This window comes from Corythoichthys intestinalis, chromosome 15 (genome assembly GCF_030265065.1).
Source record: "Corythoichthys intestinalis isolate RoL2023-P3 chromosome 15, ASM3026506v1, whole genome shotgun sequence".
NCBI classification, from domain to species: Eukaryota; Metazoa; Chordata; class Actinopteri; order Syngnathiformes; family Syngnathidae; genus Corythoichthys; species Corythoichthys intestinalis.
The window spans coordinates 26,954,261-26,971,695 of record NC_080409.1 but is presented as its reverse complement, the minus strand read 5'-3'; the positions used below and the strand labels follow the sequence as shown (position 1 = coordinate 26,971,695).

The window sequence follows — 17,435 nt, the reverse complement described above, 5'->3', positions numbered from 1 at the left end:
AATATATTGTTATAATCATTTGTTTCGGATGTACTGTGATTATTTTCTGTATAAAAATTAATTTGGTGTTCAAAAGTCTTTTTCAAACTTGAGTCTTGAAAAAGAGGGAGTCGTCTTATAATCAGGGCCGTCTTATATTCGGGCCAATACAGTATTACATTTTGAAAATCAAGTGGTTTAAAAAAAAAAAAAAAAATCAAGGGATTTTTTTTTTCTTTTTTAAAGACTTCAGTGGAAAAGTATTTCTTAGTTTTGTTTTTCATTTAAGTTGTATTAATAAGATGTATTTTTGTGGCCAAGAACCAAGTCATATTGTTTCAAGAATAAAGTTTTTTTTTTTTAATTGTTTGTTTGAGGAAAAAGTTGTTTATGTTAGCCCTTTATAGGACACTTATTCAACTCATTTTTTGACAGCTTCTCCTGGTCACAATGGATTGGCCATCTATTACATGAGCATGAGCATTGAAAGCTAGTTCTCTCAGTTCAAACAGATTGGATGTCTATTGCCGTCAATAGCAGGTAACGAGTTAAATAAACTAGAACTATGAATATTCTCACTTCTTTATTCATAACAATTTTGCATGTACTGATGAATGTCACATCAAAATGTTACATCGTTCCCCACAACCTCTGACAGAGTTGGACCGCTCCGATAAAAACATTTAAAATCTTAAAGTGCAAAAATGATTGCAATAAATAATACCTGTACATTTTCATGAGTGTGTTCCCGCAAAGATCAGTAGGAGTGAGTAGTGTTTCTGTCCCGTTTCTGTTTAAAAATGACCAACTCTTAGGCATACACTGTAAAGAAAAAAAGTATGTAGTCTAATATGTTTAAAAAAAAAAAAAAGTTAACCTTAATATTGTTGTATGGTTATTATTATATATATCAAAACTAAAAGTCCAAGGCCAATGTCCTTTTTGTCATATTCATATTAAAGTCTTAATATTGTAGAACTGGTATTTAATGACTAGTTGGTTTTTTTGGTCTTGTAGCTTGAGATCAAGTCGAAGAATTTTCGAATTACAATAGTTCAAGAATAATTGTGTATTTTAATTTTTTTTTTTTTTTTGATGAAAGACGCAATAGTAATACAGTATATGAAGACAAAAAAGTTGTGATAGGAGAATATCATACACTTGTGTGATACACAAGTGTATTTTCGACAAACAAAATCTTATGGGACAAAAGTCTATTTGAGATCAGTGATCAATCAGATATCAAATATTATTAAAAGAAAAGCGGTATATTTAAGGTGCATTTTTTTGTAAATTAATCATATGTTAAAATTATAAATATTAGATAAAAATGCTGTAAATATTCAAGCTGAAGGCTTATAAACATTTTTGAAAGTTATCCAAGTCTCAATACCAGTACAAGTAACGATGAATATTTAGATTTTTTTTTATAGACAGTGTATAACACTGGTCAACAACAAAAAAATCTTAAATGGATGCAAATAATTTACATAATTTTAGGGTGCTGAAATCAAATCAGATTTGATTTTTTTCCCCAGTAAACTCTTGATTTTTTGGAAAATCAAGATCAAATTTTATTTTTTTGTGCAATAAAAATTATTGCAAAACAATATTTTTAGCAAAGTGGATATACTGGACTGTCTCAGGAAATTAGAATACAAAATATTCTGATTTTTTGAGACAGTCCTGTGTATATATACAGGACTGTCTCAGGAAATTAGAATACACAATATTCTAATTTCCTGACTGTCTCAGGAAATTAGAATATTGTGTATTCTAATTTCCTGAGACAGTCCTGTATACATACACAGGACTGTCTCAAAAAATTAGAATATTGTGTATCCTAATTTTCTGAGACAGTCCAGTATAGCCGGCATTTAAAAACTAGCCGTAAAGTCACAATATGTAGCAAAACATCTTATGCCATGTTATAGACCACAGTTGACACTGGAAACCAATAATAAGGACAGTGTGACATGTGCTGTACTGCTCTATTGCCAAAATCAATCAACTATGACAAGGTTACGTAGAAGACAACGCTTCAGAAAAGTGCATACAACTATGTTAGGACTGAAAAGTTATTTTGCGTGTACATACATGAAAAAATTATGGCAGATTTTAAATCAGCAACCCAAAATTGTATCGAATCAGTGAAAGAAATTATGCAACAGAAATTGACAAAAAATATATTTTGTTGGCCAGTGTAATGTAATATACGTGAATCATCTTGTACAGCATATTTGTAATAGAGGAATTAGGTAATCTATTTTAGGAATAAAAAGGGTATTTTGATACCCAAAATCTTAGCGCATTGCATATTTTTGAGCTATAAGACCAAATATTTCAAAAATAAAATATTATGTCCCAGAAAAAAGGTGCATATTATCTAATATATTATTAATATTATGATAACGTTGAAATTTTAAGTATATTTTAAGTATATTTTCCTGAGAAAATGTCTTATATTTTAGTCGTAATTTTCAAGTAAATTGGTTAACCCTTCGCAAAAAAACACTATTTAATTTTCATATAATTTTAGCATGATTACCATTTTAATCTTTTCTTTACAGTATGGCCCTAAAAAAGTTACGTAAAAAATGAACATGTATTACCACAATTTTTGGGGGGACATTTGTATGCCCACCTATAAAATAATTTCTTATTTGCATTTGAGATTTGAAAAAAAAAAACATAAAAATATGGAGCTACATTAGGCTTTGGTCTTGGCGCTGCGGTCTCCCTCCAGCCAGTATTCTTCACTCTGCATCTCCGTGAGTCTGGAAACAGTTCTCTGGTAGGCGAACATCTCCTCTTCGCCACTGAAGATAGACAGACTGCTGGCCTCTTCCTAACAAGACAGCCGGTGTGGTGGTCATCAATTACTATGATTATTCATTTTTTTTGTATGTTAGATAAAAATTAAAACTTGGGATTTATTAAACGGCGACTTATTTTGACAGTCGGCTAATCACTTGACTGTATTTGCGATGAGTCGACTAAGTGGTTCATATACAGTTGAAGCCGGATGTTTACACACGCTGTGCAAAAACATGCGTCTCACTAACTGAAGTCAAATCAGACTAAAGCTCTCCTGTTTCAGGTCATTCAAGATTATGAAAATTATTTGTTATATGCCACATTAACGAGAGATCATTTCTTGGAGAATTTTATATTATTTCTTTCGAGGTCAAAAGTACACGTACTTTTCCTTAGTATAAAGTAGCAATTCCTTTGCACTTAATAACTTGGGTCAAACGTTTTTGTGTAACCTTCGACAAGCTTCCGACAGTACTCTGCTGGAATTTTGGCCCGCTCCTCCTGACAGAATTGGTGTTACTGAGTCAGGTTTGCCAATCGCCTTGCTCGCACACTCCTTTTCAGATGGATTGGCGTAGGGCTGCAGCTATCGATTATTTTAGTAGTCGATTAATCGATGAACTAGTTAGTTCGAATAATCGAGTAATCGGATAAACATAAAAAAATTTAAAATACCTGAGCTTCAAACGGTGAAAAAAAAAAAAAAAAAGTATCTATATATGACAAAAGAACACTTGGCTAACTTACATAGCAATGCAAAATGCTATTTTTTTAAACAATGCTCTTAAATGGTTCATATTCCACAAAAATAGGCTAATAATACCTTTAAACTAAATTACGAATACATTAAAAAAAAACTAGCTCAAACAAAACCTAGCTTATGTTGGTCTTAACAGGAAGCAGCTGGATTTGGCCATGTAAAATGAGGCAGACTTGAGGGCAGTGTATCCACCCAAATCAATAAAACTAAATGCAAACACTTTCAAAAACAAACCATTACAACGCCACTTTAATTAAATACCCGAAGCAGCAAAATTTATTTCGAATCTTTTTTTGTAATCGAATACTTGACTTAATCGACTAATCGTTGCAGCACTAGTTTGGAGATTTCTGCCAATCAACTATCAAAACTGTTGTCAATGAATTTGATCATCAATTAGTTGACGGTTAATCGATTATTCTACTGCTAACCCTCAATCTCAATTAGATATCATTACACATCAGGTGTTCATCTCCTACTCTTTTCAGTCCTAAGTCATCCATTAAGATGTGACTCTCATCGTGGCTGTGGTCGCCCTCCAGAACAAAGACCTCCTCCAGCGGGTGATCAGCAAGAATCACCACACGCACCTGAAACGGCACATGGATGAACAATCATCGTAATCTTTCGTTATCCATTTCTGAAAACATGTACTGTATTTCCTCCAAGTGAGTGGTCAGAGTAACCTTGTGGTCATAGAGCGCATCCACCAGCGTGATTAGTCGCCGGGCCTGCGTTTTCTTGTTGAGCGTCAAGCGTGGGATGTGTCGGATGAAGACTGTGTCAAACAGACGTGAGATTTCCAGGTAGTCACTAGCACCGAGAGGCTAAAAGCAGAAACAACAGAAAAGGAGGATCGATTTGCAGTATTTAACCTTAAATGCAATGAATATTCACACCAAGACGTTAAAGCAACATTCATTAAAAGGAAATAGAACATCACTCACAAGTATACTCTTTGTACATTACCAAAAACAAGTTGGATAAACAAAGCTTTAGAAGAATTTTCACTATTCTATGCTACTATTAGTTCTTATCTGTCCCCTGGTGGCAAACAACAATAGCCACGTTTACATGCTGACTTTTATTCATACCGATTCAAATCATTCCGAATGGAAATTTCAGATCAGCTGTTTACATGTCACTTCATCTATTCCGATCCAGCGTTTACATGTGACTGCCTTTATTCCGAAAGGACGTTTGACAACTGCCGTCTGACGTGCGCAGATTAATCAAAACAAAGCGTCATGTTGCAAAACTTGGAGATCGATCGTCGGAGTGCTGCTGTTTTAACTTTAACCCACTTGTTGTGTTTGTGGGGTCGTATCCGCTTCTGCTGTTTCGCTCTTTTGCCTTGTAGTAGCCGGTTTTCCACCGGTTTCTAATCTGGTCAACGCTCCGGTCTATTCCGGCTTCGTGTAGCCTCTCGTGAACTTTTTAAAATAGTTCACTGTTCCTCGTTTTACACCCGTCTCAGCGAGCAATTATATTCAATTCTTTTAAAGTTTGAATTAAATACAATCTTTCCGCCGGACTCCAATTAGGTGCGCTTTGCTTGGAAGCCATGTTGCAAGTGACGTTACTTACGTCACAAAGTGACATCACCACGTCAGTACGGAGCATGTGCAGAAAGAACGCAACCAGACACCATTCCGCTTCCCCGTTTACATGATATAATTTTACTTCTAATCGGTTTGGGAAAAGGAATATTCCACCCCTGTGAATCGGAATGAAATTCCATTCGGTTTGGGCCTGTTCATTCCGAATGAGGTGTTTATATGGAACACATTTATTCGGTTTGAACAAATATTCCGATTGTAATTGGAATATTTGGCTCCATGTAAACGTGGCAACTGAAATACAATCCGTTTTATTAACCATGAAAGTGCAGATTATTTTATCATCTTGTATACTTCCAAAAAAAAGTCCCTAATTTGTATCCCATCGTTATTTTTATACATTCCTTGTGTTGTTCAATGAATTAATTAATTTATAATTGACTTTATTAGAATGTAATTTCGGTTGCTCTCTTTCAAATACAACATTGAGAATTGTTTGCAAGAAGTGTGCTATTTTTAAGTCAAAGTGGCAGTGAAATAAAAATTATAACCATGGATGTCATTTTACAAGGTTTCACATTGAAAGTGGCCAGAAAGTCATTTTTCAAGCTACTTTAGTTGGGTGGGTTGGGATTAACAAAGGACCTTTTGCTGACACAAAAGTTGAGAAAAGGGACTCGAATCTGCTAGACGGTAAACAGCGATGCGGGGTGGAAACTGTGGGTGGAAATACCAACAATGACAGGAATTGGTCGTGTGACAAAGGTTTTGTACCAAATACCTCTACTGCCACTTCGAAAGAACGAAGAGGGCAGGTAATTGCATTATAAGGCAAAGTGTGACGTCAAAACACGGTTGATTTCAAGACCTACCATTTGCAAAACAACTCAACTTACAGGTTAACGTAATTTCAATCAAATAAAAAACTACAGATAACACACAACCAGGGCTGAGGAGATACTCCTATTTTGACCCATCTTATACATGAAACAGTTTCACCCTATTTAACCCTAAATGCATGGCATTGTCGATGAAAGGGAAGCCTTTAGAAGCCAAGAAAAAGAAAGAAAATCATCCAGTAAATTCGCAGTTTGTCCCTCTTTCCAAAACTAGAGGTTAAAACAAGCGGTTTCGAACTTCAGTCATTTTTCAACGTCACAAAGACTGAGTTCCAACAACATCTAACTTGATGGTCCTGTCTTCCCTCTCTCCACCCAATAAGTATGTCAATCATTTACCCAGGAAGTACCATCAGAAAACAAGTGGTTTTACAAAAATGCACAATTACACATAGCAACTTTAGATGATAAAACAATTTTAACTTGGGTTGAAAAAGTATAATATGTGGCCTTTAAAATATTGGGAAATGACTTTAGAGACTCCTTAATATTTACTTTATATGTGAATTCTCCACAAACGTCCTCCTCCTCAATAGCTCAAAATCAGAAGTCCTCCTTGTAGGCAACACCATGCCCTCTAACGATAATAAGTTTTCTATTACCATCAACAATGTACTGATCTCTCCCTCAGCTCAGGTTAAGAGTCCAGGTTGCATCAGCGACAGCTTGCTCTCCTTCCGCTCCCATATTAACGACATCACCAGATCGGCCTACTTCCACCTTCGCAATATTTCCCGCCTCCTCCCTTCTTTCACCCGCCATACCGCTTCCACTCTTATCTGTAGTCTAGTCACTTCCCGGCTCGATTACTGTAATTCCCTGCTCTTTGGCCTCCCAAATAAGTCCCTCCAAAAACTGCAGCTCCTCCAGACCTCAGCAGCACGCCTCATCACTTGGACCCCCACCACACACCACATCACCCCCATCCTCCGTCAACTTCACTGGCTTCCAGTAAAAATAAGAATCAATTACAAAATCCTTGGCATTACCTTTAAAGCACTTCATGGCCTGGCACCTCCTTACCTACGCAATCTTCTCTGTATTAACTGTCCCCCCGTTTACTTTGATCCTCCTCTACCCCCCACCTTTCGGCCCCCTGTGTCTGTCTTGCAACTTTCGGTTCCAGAGCTCTTAGTCACTGCGCCCCCCAGCTCTGGAACTCCCTACCCCTTGATCATCGCAATATTTCTACCCTCTCACTTTTCAAATCCAGACTCTAATCACATTTGTTCACACTTTCTTACCCACCATGATCTTTATCTCGGATTTATCCTGACCTCTTAAACTTTTTAGTTACTCCTATCCTGCTTTCAATCTCATTTATGATTGTTTTGCTATTCCTGTTGAGCTATTGCGTTCCCATCATTCTTATAAAGCATTTTTGCGTGTCTTGAAAAACGCTCTTGAAATAAAACGTATTATTATAATCATTATTACTTGAGCAACTGAGAAAAATGTACTTATAAGAGTAGTTTTACAACGCTATACTTTTTTACTTTTACTTGGGTATATTTGTGAAGAAGAAACGCTACTCTCCGCTACTTTGGACTGCATTAGAGTTGCTACTTTTTTTCTCTCTTTATTTTTACCAGCACAGTGGCTCACCCAGTCTCACCAATCAGAAGCGGCAAGAATAATCTCATGACTCCATTATACCACATAAACGTAACAATACATACATCATCTTACAAGCTTGCAGTCCAGTCTGATGATCACGTCTGTGTTCCAACATCACAACAAGTGGCGTCTTTAAAGCGTCGTGAAAAATAATGTATTTCAGATAGAGCGCTGCTGTCAAAAATAAAAGTGCGGATTTCAAAGTGTCGTCTAGTTTCTATTTGGCACCGATTGATCATGAAAAAGCAGAGCGAGTTTTAGTTTCATGGTGGAAAATGTGTTTATCCACTGGAGGAAAGTCATGCTCTTGGGACTGGTGATTTTCATTTCTATTTTTTCAGTGAGAGTTCGATGATTCTGGTATATTTTTGGCCTAATATGGTCATCTCATACAGTAGGTTATAGTATAATAATAACAGTTCAAATAGATGACCTTAAGCTGAGGAAAAAATATGCTATTGTTTTAAAAATAAATAATTTATTAAAAGAAATTACTCAGTACTTCAGTAGTTTTTTTCATCAAATACTTTTTTACTTGTACTTGAGTAATTTTTTTTGGATGACTACTTTTACTTGTACTTGAGTCAATTTTTGGGATGACTACTTTTACTTGTACGTACTTGAGTAACATTATTTTGAAGTAACGCTACTATTACTTGAGTAACACTTTTGGCTACTCTACCAACCTCTGACTATCAGTTTAAAAACAAAACAATAGAAAAATCAAGCATAAAATAAAAACTATGAAATGCACTGATCTGATATGAAAAAAAATCATGACTTTATTTTTGCCAGCTCACCCAGTCTCAATACATACGATTTTCTGTGTACTGGATTAATAACTGCTTACTCTGTCACACAGCTCCTCAAACGTGCAGTCCAATATAGTGCCGCATGCTTTGTTCAGACCCACTTTCCTGTTGTGCACGTTTAGCACCCTTGGCCGCGTTACTGTGGAATAAATATAAATATCGTTACACCATAATTGTAATTTAGAAAATATAAATGAATGAAGTGCTGATGTTCTCTTTTTTTCTTCTTTCTTTTTTGCTGATGCTGAATAAATGCAATCAGTCAATCGATTAAAAAAAAAAAAACTTACTGTCATTCTGCTTGAAGGCCAGTTCGTCAAAAAAATCGTCAAGTGTCTTTTCTGCATTAGGCTCACTGGAACTGAAGTGAACGTGACACAATAAATGGAAGGAAAGACAATAATAATCATAAAAAAATGCTGTGGCATGATGCACGGACGTTTTACAGAAAGTAAAGTTTCCCTGCGGAAGGTCTGTTCCTCTTGCGGTAGTCGATCCCTGAATCCAGACGAAGAGTTTGGCAGTATTTCTGGACGATATTTACATAGGCTGAGTGGTCATATTGAATTATTAGACATTTCGAATATAAAAATGTGGTGTCTTACCTGTAACACAGCAATAAAAGGCACAAAGTTGACCCTCTGCAACCCGTTTTTATACAAGTCTGAAATATTGCGGGGCTGTGGTTAATTTACGTTTCAATAATTCCATTGTACTAATTCCTACTTTTTCACCTTCAGGGATGCGATTGGATGTCGCTACAACGACCACACCATGGAGAAACAGGTTCTCAAACAGCTGTTTGAGGATCATCGCGTCAGCGATGTCCGTCACCTGGAATGACATTATAACAAGGCACGACATCACGCAATAACAAAAATCGGTGTACCAACTCATTGGCTGTTATTAACAGTGATAAACAGACCAGATGAATCTTGGAATTTACAATCAAATCCTGATTTTTTTCATTAAAAAAACATTCAACTTTAATATTAATACCAAACTTTTTTATTGGAAAAAAATGACAAGTGAACAAAGAAGTGTATATTAACCGCACATGCAGTAGTTCTCTTAAAAATATATTTGAAAAGTTAAAAACTTTTCTTTCCAAACTACTACTACAAACTAAGCCTGAACGATATATCGTTTCAACATCGCCATCGCAATGTGCGCATGCGCGATAGTCCCATCGCAAGAACGGGCGATAGTTTTTTGTTGTTGTTTTTTTCAATCCACAAGCCTTTGTTCTGCTCCATTCGCTCGCACAGCCTCCCTGACCCTCCCTCTCCCAGCTCTCAGTCACTGCGGCACTTGCTCATTAAAGTAAACGATGTCTTTGATCTTGCTGTCAATCATCGTTTAACTTGTTAGACAGTTTCTGCAAGGAAGCGCCGGCTGGAATGAATGTGTGTGTGTGTGTGTGTGTGTGTGGTGGGGTGCGTGTGTGTGTGGAGATGTTCGAGACATATAAAACAATCGCCAGAAGTGATCAGAAGTGAGTTTGTTATTTCTACATGTCACTCCAAGAGTCACAGCCAGGTTAGGTAACCAGAAGCATTTAATAAAGCCAAGCATTTTTCTACTACAGTACTTTATTCTTGTTTAAAAATGATTCGGTGGGACAGTTACGTTTAAAACTGATCATAATTATTACACTTAAAGTGCTTAAAAACCATTTACTAAAATATATTATACAAATTTTTATAAATCATACTTTGGGGAAAAAAGTGAGAAAAAACCATGTTTTATATGTATCTCATTCCAATGCTAAATATGAATAAATACATTGAGCACACACACAAAAAGAAAAAAAAATGTGGGGGTGTGTGCTATTTCGCAGTTCTTCACTTATCGCGGCGGGTTCTGGTCCCTATTAACCACGAAAAATGATGGAATACTGTACACTGTGGTCATAGTGAGTCATCCAAAGTCTTTCCAAACAGCTATTGAAGTCATCTAGTGATTTTCTTTTTTTTTTAATATATATATATTTTTTAATATCGCAATATAATATCGCAATACATCGCAAACGCCCAAAAAATCGCAGCAATAGTTTTTTCCAATATCGTTCAGGCCTACTACAAACTACTAAATTATAATTTCATGACAAGGAGCAGCAGAATCAAAAGCTCTAAGGAAATTGAAAACTAATTTTCTGGAGAAGAGAACTACTAAATTACTAGTATATCAGTTTGTAATGTGAGCATTCACTAAACAGGTGTCGTCTGACTGAATTCACTCACAAAGGAACGACAAGAGTCATGAGGCCATCTAGCAGCAGCAAAACATCTACTACATCGCGGCTATAAGAAACACAAATGCAGATTCCACTGCTAATAACGGGCTAATATGTCTATTTCTAGAAGCGATCATAGGACAAGATTTGCTATATTTTTACTGATCGATCGATCAATGATCTTTGAAAATATATGAAATGGCCCGGATTGATCGGTTGCCACCATAAATTGAACAAAGCATCGTTGTACCTGAAACTCATCAAAGCACAGCAGACAAGCTTCCTCACTTATTTCCTCGGCGACTGGCGCGATGGGATCATAAGATTTGGCCATCTTTCCTGCTTTCCTCTTCGGTAAACTCTGCTTAAGTCGATGGATCCCTGCAGGGTAAATAATGAAATGAACCATTTTGTCCCACCTCTATAAAACAAAAGCACACTCACGTTTATGTACATCCAACATGAAGCCATGGAAGTGAACCCTCTTTTTCTTTTCCGTCTCCACATGTGAGTAAAACATGTCCATAACCATGGTTTTACCTGTGCCTGAAATAATTATCACACGTCCCTTTAGATATCACATAAAAAAGGTGGTAAGGTCACAAGGCTTCTTACCCACATCACCGTAGATGTAGTAACCCTTAGGAATCTTCGGTTTAGTGAAAAACTACAAGATAAAGGTGGAAAAGGTTAAAAAAAAAAATCTACTGCATAACATTTTTTAACTTTTGCATAATAAACTTAATACTTAATATTAAAGATGTCCCAATCGATCGGCATCCCGATTGATCGGGTCCGATCACGTCATATTCAAAGTATCGGAATTGGCAAAAAAATATCGGACATGCCTTTTTTTAACATATATATATATTTTTTAATTAAATCGTTTTCTAATTGTATTTAACGTTACCGACAAAATTTCTTACACTCATCCAGAGTCTTTAGTTTTGGCTTAAAGTAGGGCTATCAAATTCATAAAATTATATATATTATATAAATTTATATAAATTCTCCCTCGGTCGTCTTCGAGTGGCCGCCAATAGACCACTATCCTCTGCTTGGCCACGAGCAGCCCCCACCCCCACCCCCCGTTTGTCCACCGAGAATGGGCTATTTTTGGCATTCATTCTCGCGACGAGCATTGCCAGCCCAACGTGGCCGCAGCAGAACGATGAGCCGAAACTTGCTCGCCAGCCGGGGCTGGCTGATCGGTGAAGACAATCAGCCCCGCCGCCATGTGTGACATAAGTTTTGGTAGTTTTGTGTAATGTTTCATTCTCGAAAGACTTGGAAAAGCTGCTCGGTTCGGATTAGCATGTCGGATAGCTGTCACGCCTCCTGTTTTGTTTACGCTCTTTCCTCAGTCTCCGAAGCCGGGGCAGGGATATGACAAAAGCCGGACTAACGCCATTGGCATAAAATACCGCTGGGGAGAGCAAGAAGGCGGCAGTTTTGACTAGTGCTGCAACGATTAATCCATTAACTCGAGTAGTCGATTAGAAAAAAGGATTCGAATTAATTTTTGCTGCTTCGAGTATTGGTTTAATTAAAGTGGCATTGAAATGGTTTATTTTGAAAGTGTTTGCATTTAGTTTTATTGATTTGGGTGGATACACAGCTGCTCCATGTTAAGACCAACATAAGCCAAGTTTTTGTTTGAAATAATGTTTTTTTAATGCATTCATCATTTAGTTTATAGGTATATTTAGCTGTTTTTATGTGGGAATATGTGTCTGAACCATTTGTTAAGAGCATTGGGGGAAAAAAAAAACTTAAGCGTTTTATAGCATTTAAGCTAGCAGACATTTGCTTAGCCAATTATTCTTTTGCTGTACATCGATCGTTATATATTTTTTATACCGTTTGAGGCTCAGCTCAGGTATTTTAATTTTTCATGTTCCTTATTCGATTACTCGATTATTCGAACTATCTAATTCATCGATTAATCGACTACTAAAATAATCGATAGCTGCAGCCCTAGTTTTGACCATTATGTAGTAATTTTGCCCTGTCGTACTGAATAAATGCGTTTTTAATATTTCATATTCCATTTAGCACAAGACTGTTATTCGTCATGACCATACCATTTATTTAGCAATTGGGGAAAATAAAAGATAAAAAGAATATCCTGTAAAAATATTGGAGTAGAGAGATTGAAACAATCACGGCATTTTGCTGCTCTCTGTTGTATTTTCCTCGTTCTAAATCTTCCCCCTCAATGGGCTGAATTCTAAATCAAATGAAATCGTGAACCTGCCGACGTCATCATCCAGATGGGAACGCTAGAGCGCTATAATGACAGGCGGGGCTAAACGCCAGATTAAAAGACTAATTTCTTGTCATCTGCGCTTTGCTAAATTGTCGTATATACGTAGTCGAATCGTCTCAAAATATGATTCAAATTCACATAATAATGCTATTTAAGATTTTTTTTTATCCCGTCACAGGCAGTTTAACATACCCCTTTATATTTATATATAAAATAATAGATTTAAAATAAATTCAAATGTATTCAAAATGATATCAGTCCCTGCTGCTGAAAAAAAAAATCCTAGCTGAAGCACTCGTTAGGTTTATCGAAATAATAGTTAATGTTACATTAACAGCCATCTATTTAGCCCGTTATTCACCATTTTATTGTTGTTATTATAATGTATGTATAATGTATGTTCTTGGTCACTGATCAAGTAAAACTGCCCATGAAAATGCAACTGGCAGTTTAAATTTTATAAAAAATCCTTTATCCTGTGTTTACTTTGATTTTGAATGAATTTAAGTTATTTAGTACTATTGACGGCAATCGACGTCCAATCCATTTTGAGCCAATAAGTAAAATATGTAAACTTGTAAAATGTTGTTGAACTCCTATATTAGTGTACCTTTTGAAAGATTGACGTGGGTGTGTTGTTGTACCCGTGGAGTGCTTTGTGCAGCTGGTCCAGCTTAACCATTACTGCTCTCTGGTGCTCGTCCTCTCGCAGGGTCCCGTCACGGATGAGGCCACTGTAGTGATCCAGTGGGCTAACCAGGACACCACTTGTCACCGTCTCTCGCTGAGCTTCCACAACATAACCTTCTCGAAGATAAGCAAAAAGGCAAAAATGAAATATTGTACCTAGTTTGCTTAAAACTTAAAAGTGACTTTAGGGTTGCGTTACACCAACACATACATGTAAAACGCTTGCCGCAGTTTTTATGCAAATTGCAAAACATTTTTATTCCTCTGGATTTTGACCAAAAGTGGTGCACTACCCGGAAACTACAACCAAAACAGTCTGCATATGTAGTGCTCCTAGTTTGTTTAAAAAAAGAGAGCTGCAAAACCCTGTACAGTAGTAAAAGTTCCAATATGCTGTAGAGTTGGGTGATAAATCAATAAAAAAATTGTATCGATATATTTAAAGGATTACTTGGGAAATGGCATATATCCCTTCGACTTGGATTGAACATTTTCTCTCACTTTGCAAGGAAAATATCAAGATACATGTATGTATACATTTTTAAACAATATCGTCTTTGGACCAAGTGAGAAGTAGGACCCTGAAATTAAAAAGGGGAATAATCCAGTAGGAAAGAAAAATGCAGTATATTTGTACAGCACAATTCAACAAAAAGGTCATATTAAGTGCTTTACATCACATTATAAGCAGCAAATGGACAATATAAAACGAGGAAAACGCAGATGAAAGCCACACAAAAATGCTAAAAAGCTACATATAACACACAAACGCTACAATGCAGAATTTGAGAAAAACTATAAAATTTGAAAAGTAGCGAAGCCATTAGCAAGTTGGCTACAGTCACACAGTCACTTCAAAAACAAAGATTCACCAATAACTCGTCTCACCTCGTCTACGACACGATAATACGGATTTGAGCACTTTTATGGAGGAATGTTGCCCTCTCCGTAGTAAAGTGCAACACAGAGAGGTTGGGGGTGACATTTTGGAAGACAGCGGTATCCACACCGCCATCTTTGATTTGAAAAAACTTTATGGAAATTGTGAGTGCGATCAAAATACTGTACTTTGTTTCATATGACCAACAGAGGGAGACATTTCTTCCATTTTGGGTTTGTACATGTTTAAAACTCGATTTTAATGTAATTAGATAGATACAAAAACTAATTTGAACTAAATAGATATTAACTTTATGACGTTATAAATAAATCAGTTATCTACCAACCAAAAGTTTGGACACACTGTCTTGGGCGTTTAAAATTAGAAACCAAACTGTATTCAAAAATTGTGACTAGGAGTCGATTATGTTGATCATTGTTGTTGATCATTTACATTCATGTTTTTTTTCGAACTAATGTTTCCCAGAACTTAACATCACACACTACATTGCAAAATTGAGTGACGCACGGCTATAACCTAATGCCTAAAGTATTCTCTGTACACTGCTCGCCAAAAATAATGGCACCCTCTACAATTCTGTCAGATAATGCTCAATTTCTCCCAGAAAATGATTGCAATTACACTTGCTTTGGGAGTAATATCTTCATTTATTTTGCTTGCAATGAAAAACCCCAAAAGAGAATGGAAAAAAAAAAATCATCATTTTCCACAAAACTCCAAAAATGGGCTGGGCAAAAGTATTGGCACCATCAGTCTAATACTCGGTAGCACAACCTTTAGACAAAATAACTGCAAACAACTGCTTCCTGTATTCATCAATGAATTTCATACAATGCTCTGCTGGAATTTTTGACCATTTTTCTTTGGCCAGCTGCACCAGGTCTCTGAGATTTGAAGGGTGTCTTCTCCAAACTGCCATTTTCAGATCTCTCCTCATGCAAGTGTTCTATGGGATTCAGGTCTGGACTCATTGCTGGCCACTTTGAAGTCTCCAATGCTTTCTCTCAAACCATTGTGTAGTGCTTTTTGAAGTGTGTTTTGGGTCATTGTCGTGCTGGAAGACCCATGACCTCTGAGGAAGACCTAGCTTTCTCACACTGGTATGTTAGTCGAGGTTCGTTATCCACCATCTGCACAATATTTCGTTGAAATATCTTGTCAATTTTTCTGAAGTTAGTCACTGTGCCATGGGCTTTAAACTTAACACAGGAACATTCAGGTCTTTGGAGATGGACTTGTAGCCTTGAGCTAGCCCATGCTTCCTCACAATTTTGCTTCTCAAGTCCTCAGGCAGTTCTTTGGTCTTCTTTCTTTTCTCCATGCTCAATGTCGTACACACAAGGACACAGAACGGAGGTTGAGTCAACTTAAATCCATTTTAACTGGATGCAAGTGTGTTGCAGCTAGACATGTGCCGGTTACCGGTTTCACGGTTTACCGTGGTGTGAAAACGTTGCGGTTTCAAAACCACTAAAATTTTCCGTCATACCTTAGTACGGTATTCGCTATTTTTCATGTGCCAAAATGCAGCCAAAGTGGCTTGGTGCGGCACCGCTCACCCCTTCCCGTTTGTTGCCGTGAATGTCACTAAACAGCCAGCAAACCCAAAAACAAATCCTCCAAACACAAGGCGTACTTTTCTTCAATTTATTGAGCTCTCAAATCGTGGTGAAATATATAAATAAATACATTTAAAACGTTGTACAATTGTATTTTTCCACGCGTGATTAGGTTCAACAGGATAGCAGTAGCACCATTAAAAAGTTCGCCAAAAACAAAACAAACATTTTCCTTTCAAATTCAATATACAAACTAACTAAAACTTACAAAGACGAATGTTAGCCTAGGCTAAACTGGGAGAGCAGCTTCTTTTATGTCTCACAGCCGCTGAGTGAGAGAAAAGCTTGAATGAAGGGGGGAAAGAAAAAGAATCGCGTCAAAGAACGCTAATTGAGAGAAGATGTCTCACTCCTCACTTTTTTTTAAATTTTTTTTAGATGAAACCTTTCCTCAACAATATTTACATTTTAACTAATTTATAAAACTAACTTATACATTTTTAACTAACTTATTAACTTATGAATTCTTTGTTCTTTTTAACACAAAGGCATGGCATCATGTAGACTAGAGTTGACACAGTGGCTGAAAATGGCGAAACTTCACTTGAGCTTCCCCCCTCAAAAAAAAGTCATACAGTATATATTTTTAATTTTATTTAGAAGTGTTTTTACTTTTTATAGCAATTATTTTGTTCTTACTCTAATATTGAGCAACTTGAGCTGTGGCTGTGGGTATAGTCTAGGTTATATTTATTTTAATTTTATATAATATTTGTTATTTTTTGTTAATTTATTTATTTTCACATTATATTCATGTTCCAATTTGCAAATATGTTTTGAAAAAATCCTGTTCAATGGATTTTTTTTTTTTTTTTTTAACCCATATATCTCAAAATTTTGGAGCTATAATTGCAATACCGTGATACCGTGAAACCGCGGTTTATTTTGTACCGTGAAAATCTCATACCGGCACATGCCTAGTAACTTGCAGCGCTACAGATGTAAATAGCCATCAAAACTCATGTGCTGTGCTATTTCTTCAGGCATTGTTCCAGTTGTTTCATTAATTGATAGTTTTGGTGTTTGGTAACACTTTATTTGACAATGGCACCATAAGACAGTCATATTTACGACACTGTCATGAGCATGAATAAATACTTAGAAAAGATGTCATTTAGTGTCATCAGGCAAATTATCTCACTTTTGAATGGATGTAAAAGATCCCAGCTGGACATAATGACATAATATGCCGGATGAAATTTAATGGCATCTGTCATAAGCATTCAGTAATGCCCATGATAGTGTCATGTCATAATTATAGTTTTTGAAAATAGGCC

At 36.4% G+C, this 17,435-nt stretch overlaps 1 protein-coding gene across 2 annotated transcripts; it reads right to left on the bottom strand.

The window, feature by feature from the left end:
• Window positions 1-1,827: 1,827 nt before the first annotated feature.
• On the bottom strand, window positions 1,828-14,689 carry afg1la (AFG1 like ATPase a). Of its 2 annotated transcripts, none has more exons than XM_057860080.1 (13): window positions 14,527-14,689; window positions 13,559-13,752; window positions 11,295-11,346; window positions 11,124-11,225; window positions 10,930-11,060; window positions 9,178-9,277; window positions 9,049-9,107; window positions 8,890-8,972; window positions 8,734-8,804; window positions 8,482-8,582; window positions 4,243-4,383; window positions 4,036-4,146; window positions 1,828-2,827 (listed from the first exon to the last, which is right to left on the bottom strand). In XM_057860080.1, the coding sequence occupies exons 1-13, from the start codon at window positions 14,651-14,653 to the stop codon at window positions 2,690-2,692; spliced, it is 1,410 nt and encodes a 469-aa protein (XP_057716063.1). In that variant the 5' UTR covers window positions 14,654-14,689; the 3' UTR covers window positions 1,828-2,689. The 2 variants fall into 2 exon arrangements, with proteins under 2 accessions (XP_057716063.1, XP_057716064.1); XM_057860081.1 differs by having other exon boundaries at window positions 14,511-14,657.
• Between the last annotated feature and the right edge of the window lie 2,746 nt (window positions 14,690-17,435).

Excerpts from the sequence above, each read along its gene's own strand:
- afg1la (XM_057860080.1), bottom strand. The coding sequence starts at position 14,653 with ATGGCGGTGTGGATACCGCTGTCTTCCAAAATGTCACCCCCAACCTCT. Across the intron at positions 11,347-13,558 it reads CCACGTCAATCTTTCAAAAG|TTTTTCACTAAACCGAAGAT; the intron begins GTACACTAATAT and ends TTTATCTTGTAG. Across the intron at positions 8,973-9,048 it reads CTTTTATTGCTGTGTTACAG|AAATACTGCCAAACTCTTCG; the intron begins GTAAGACACCAC and ends AATATCGTCCAG.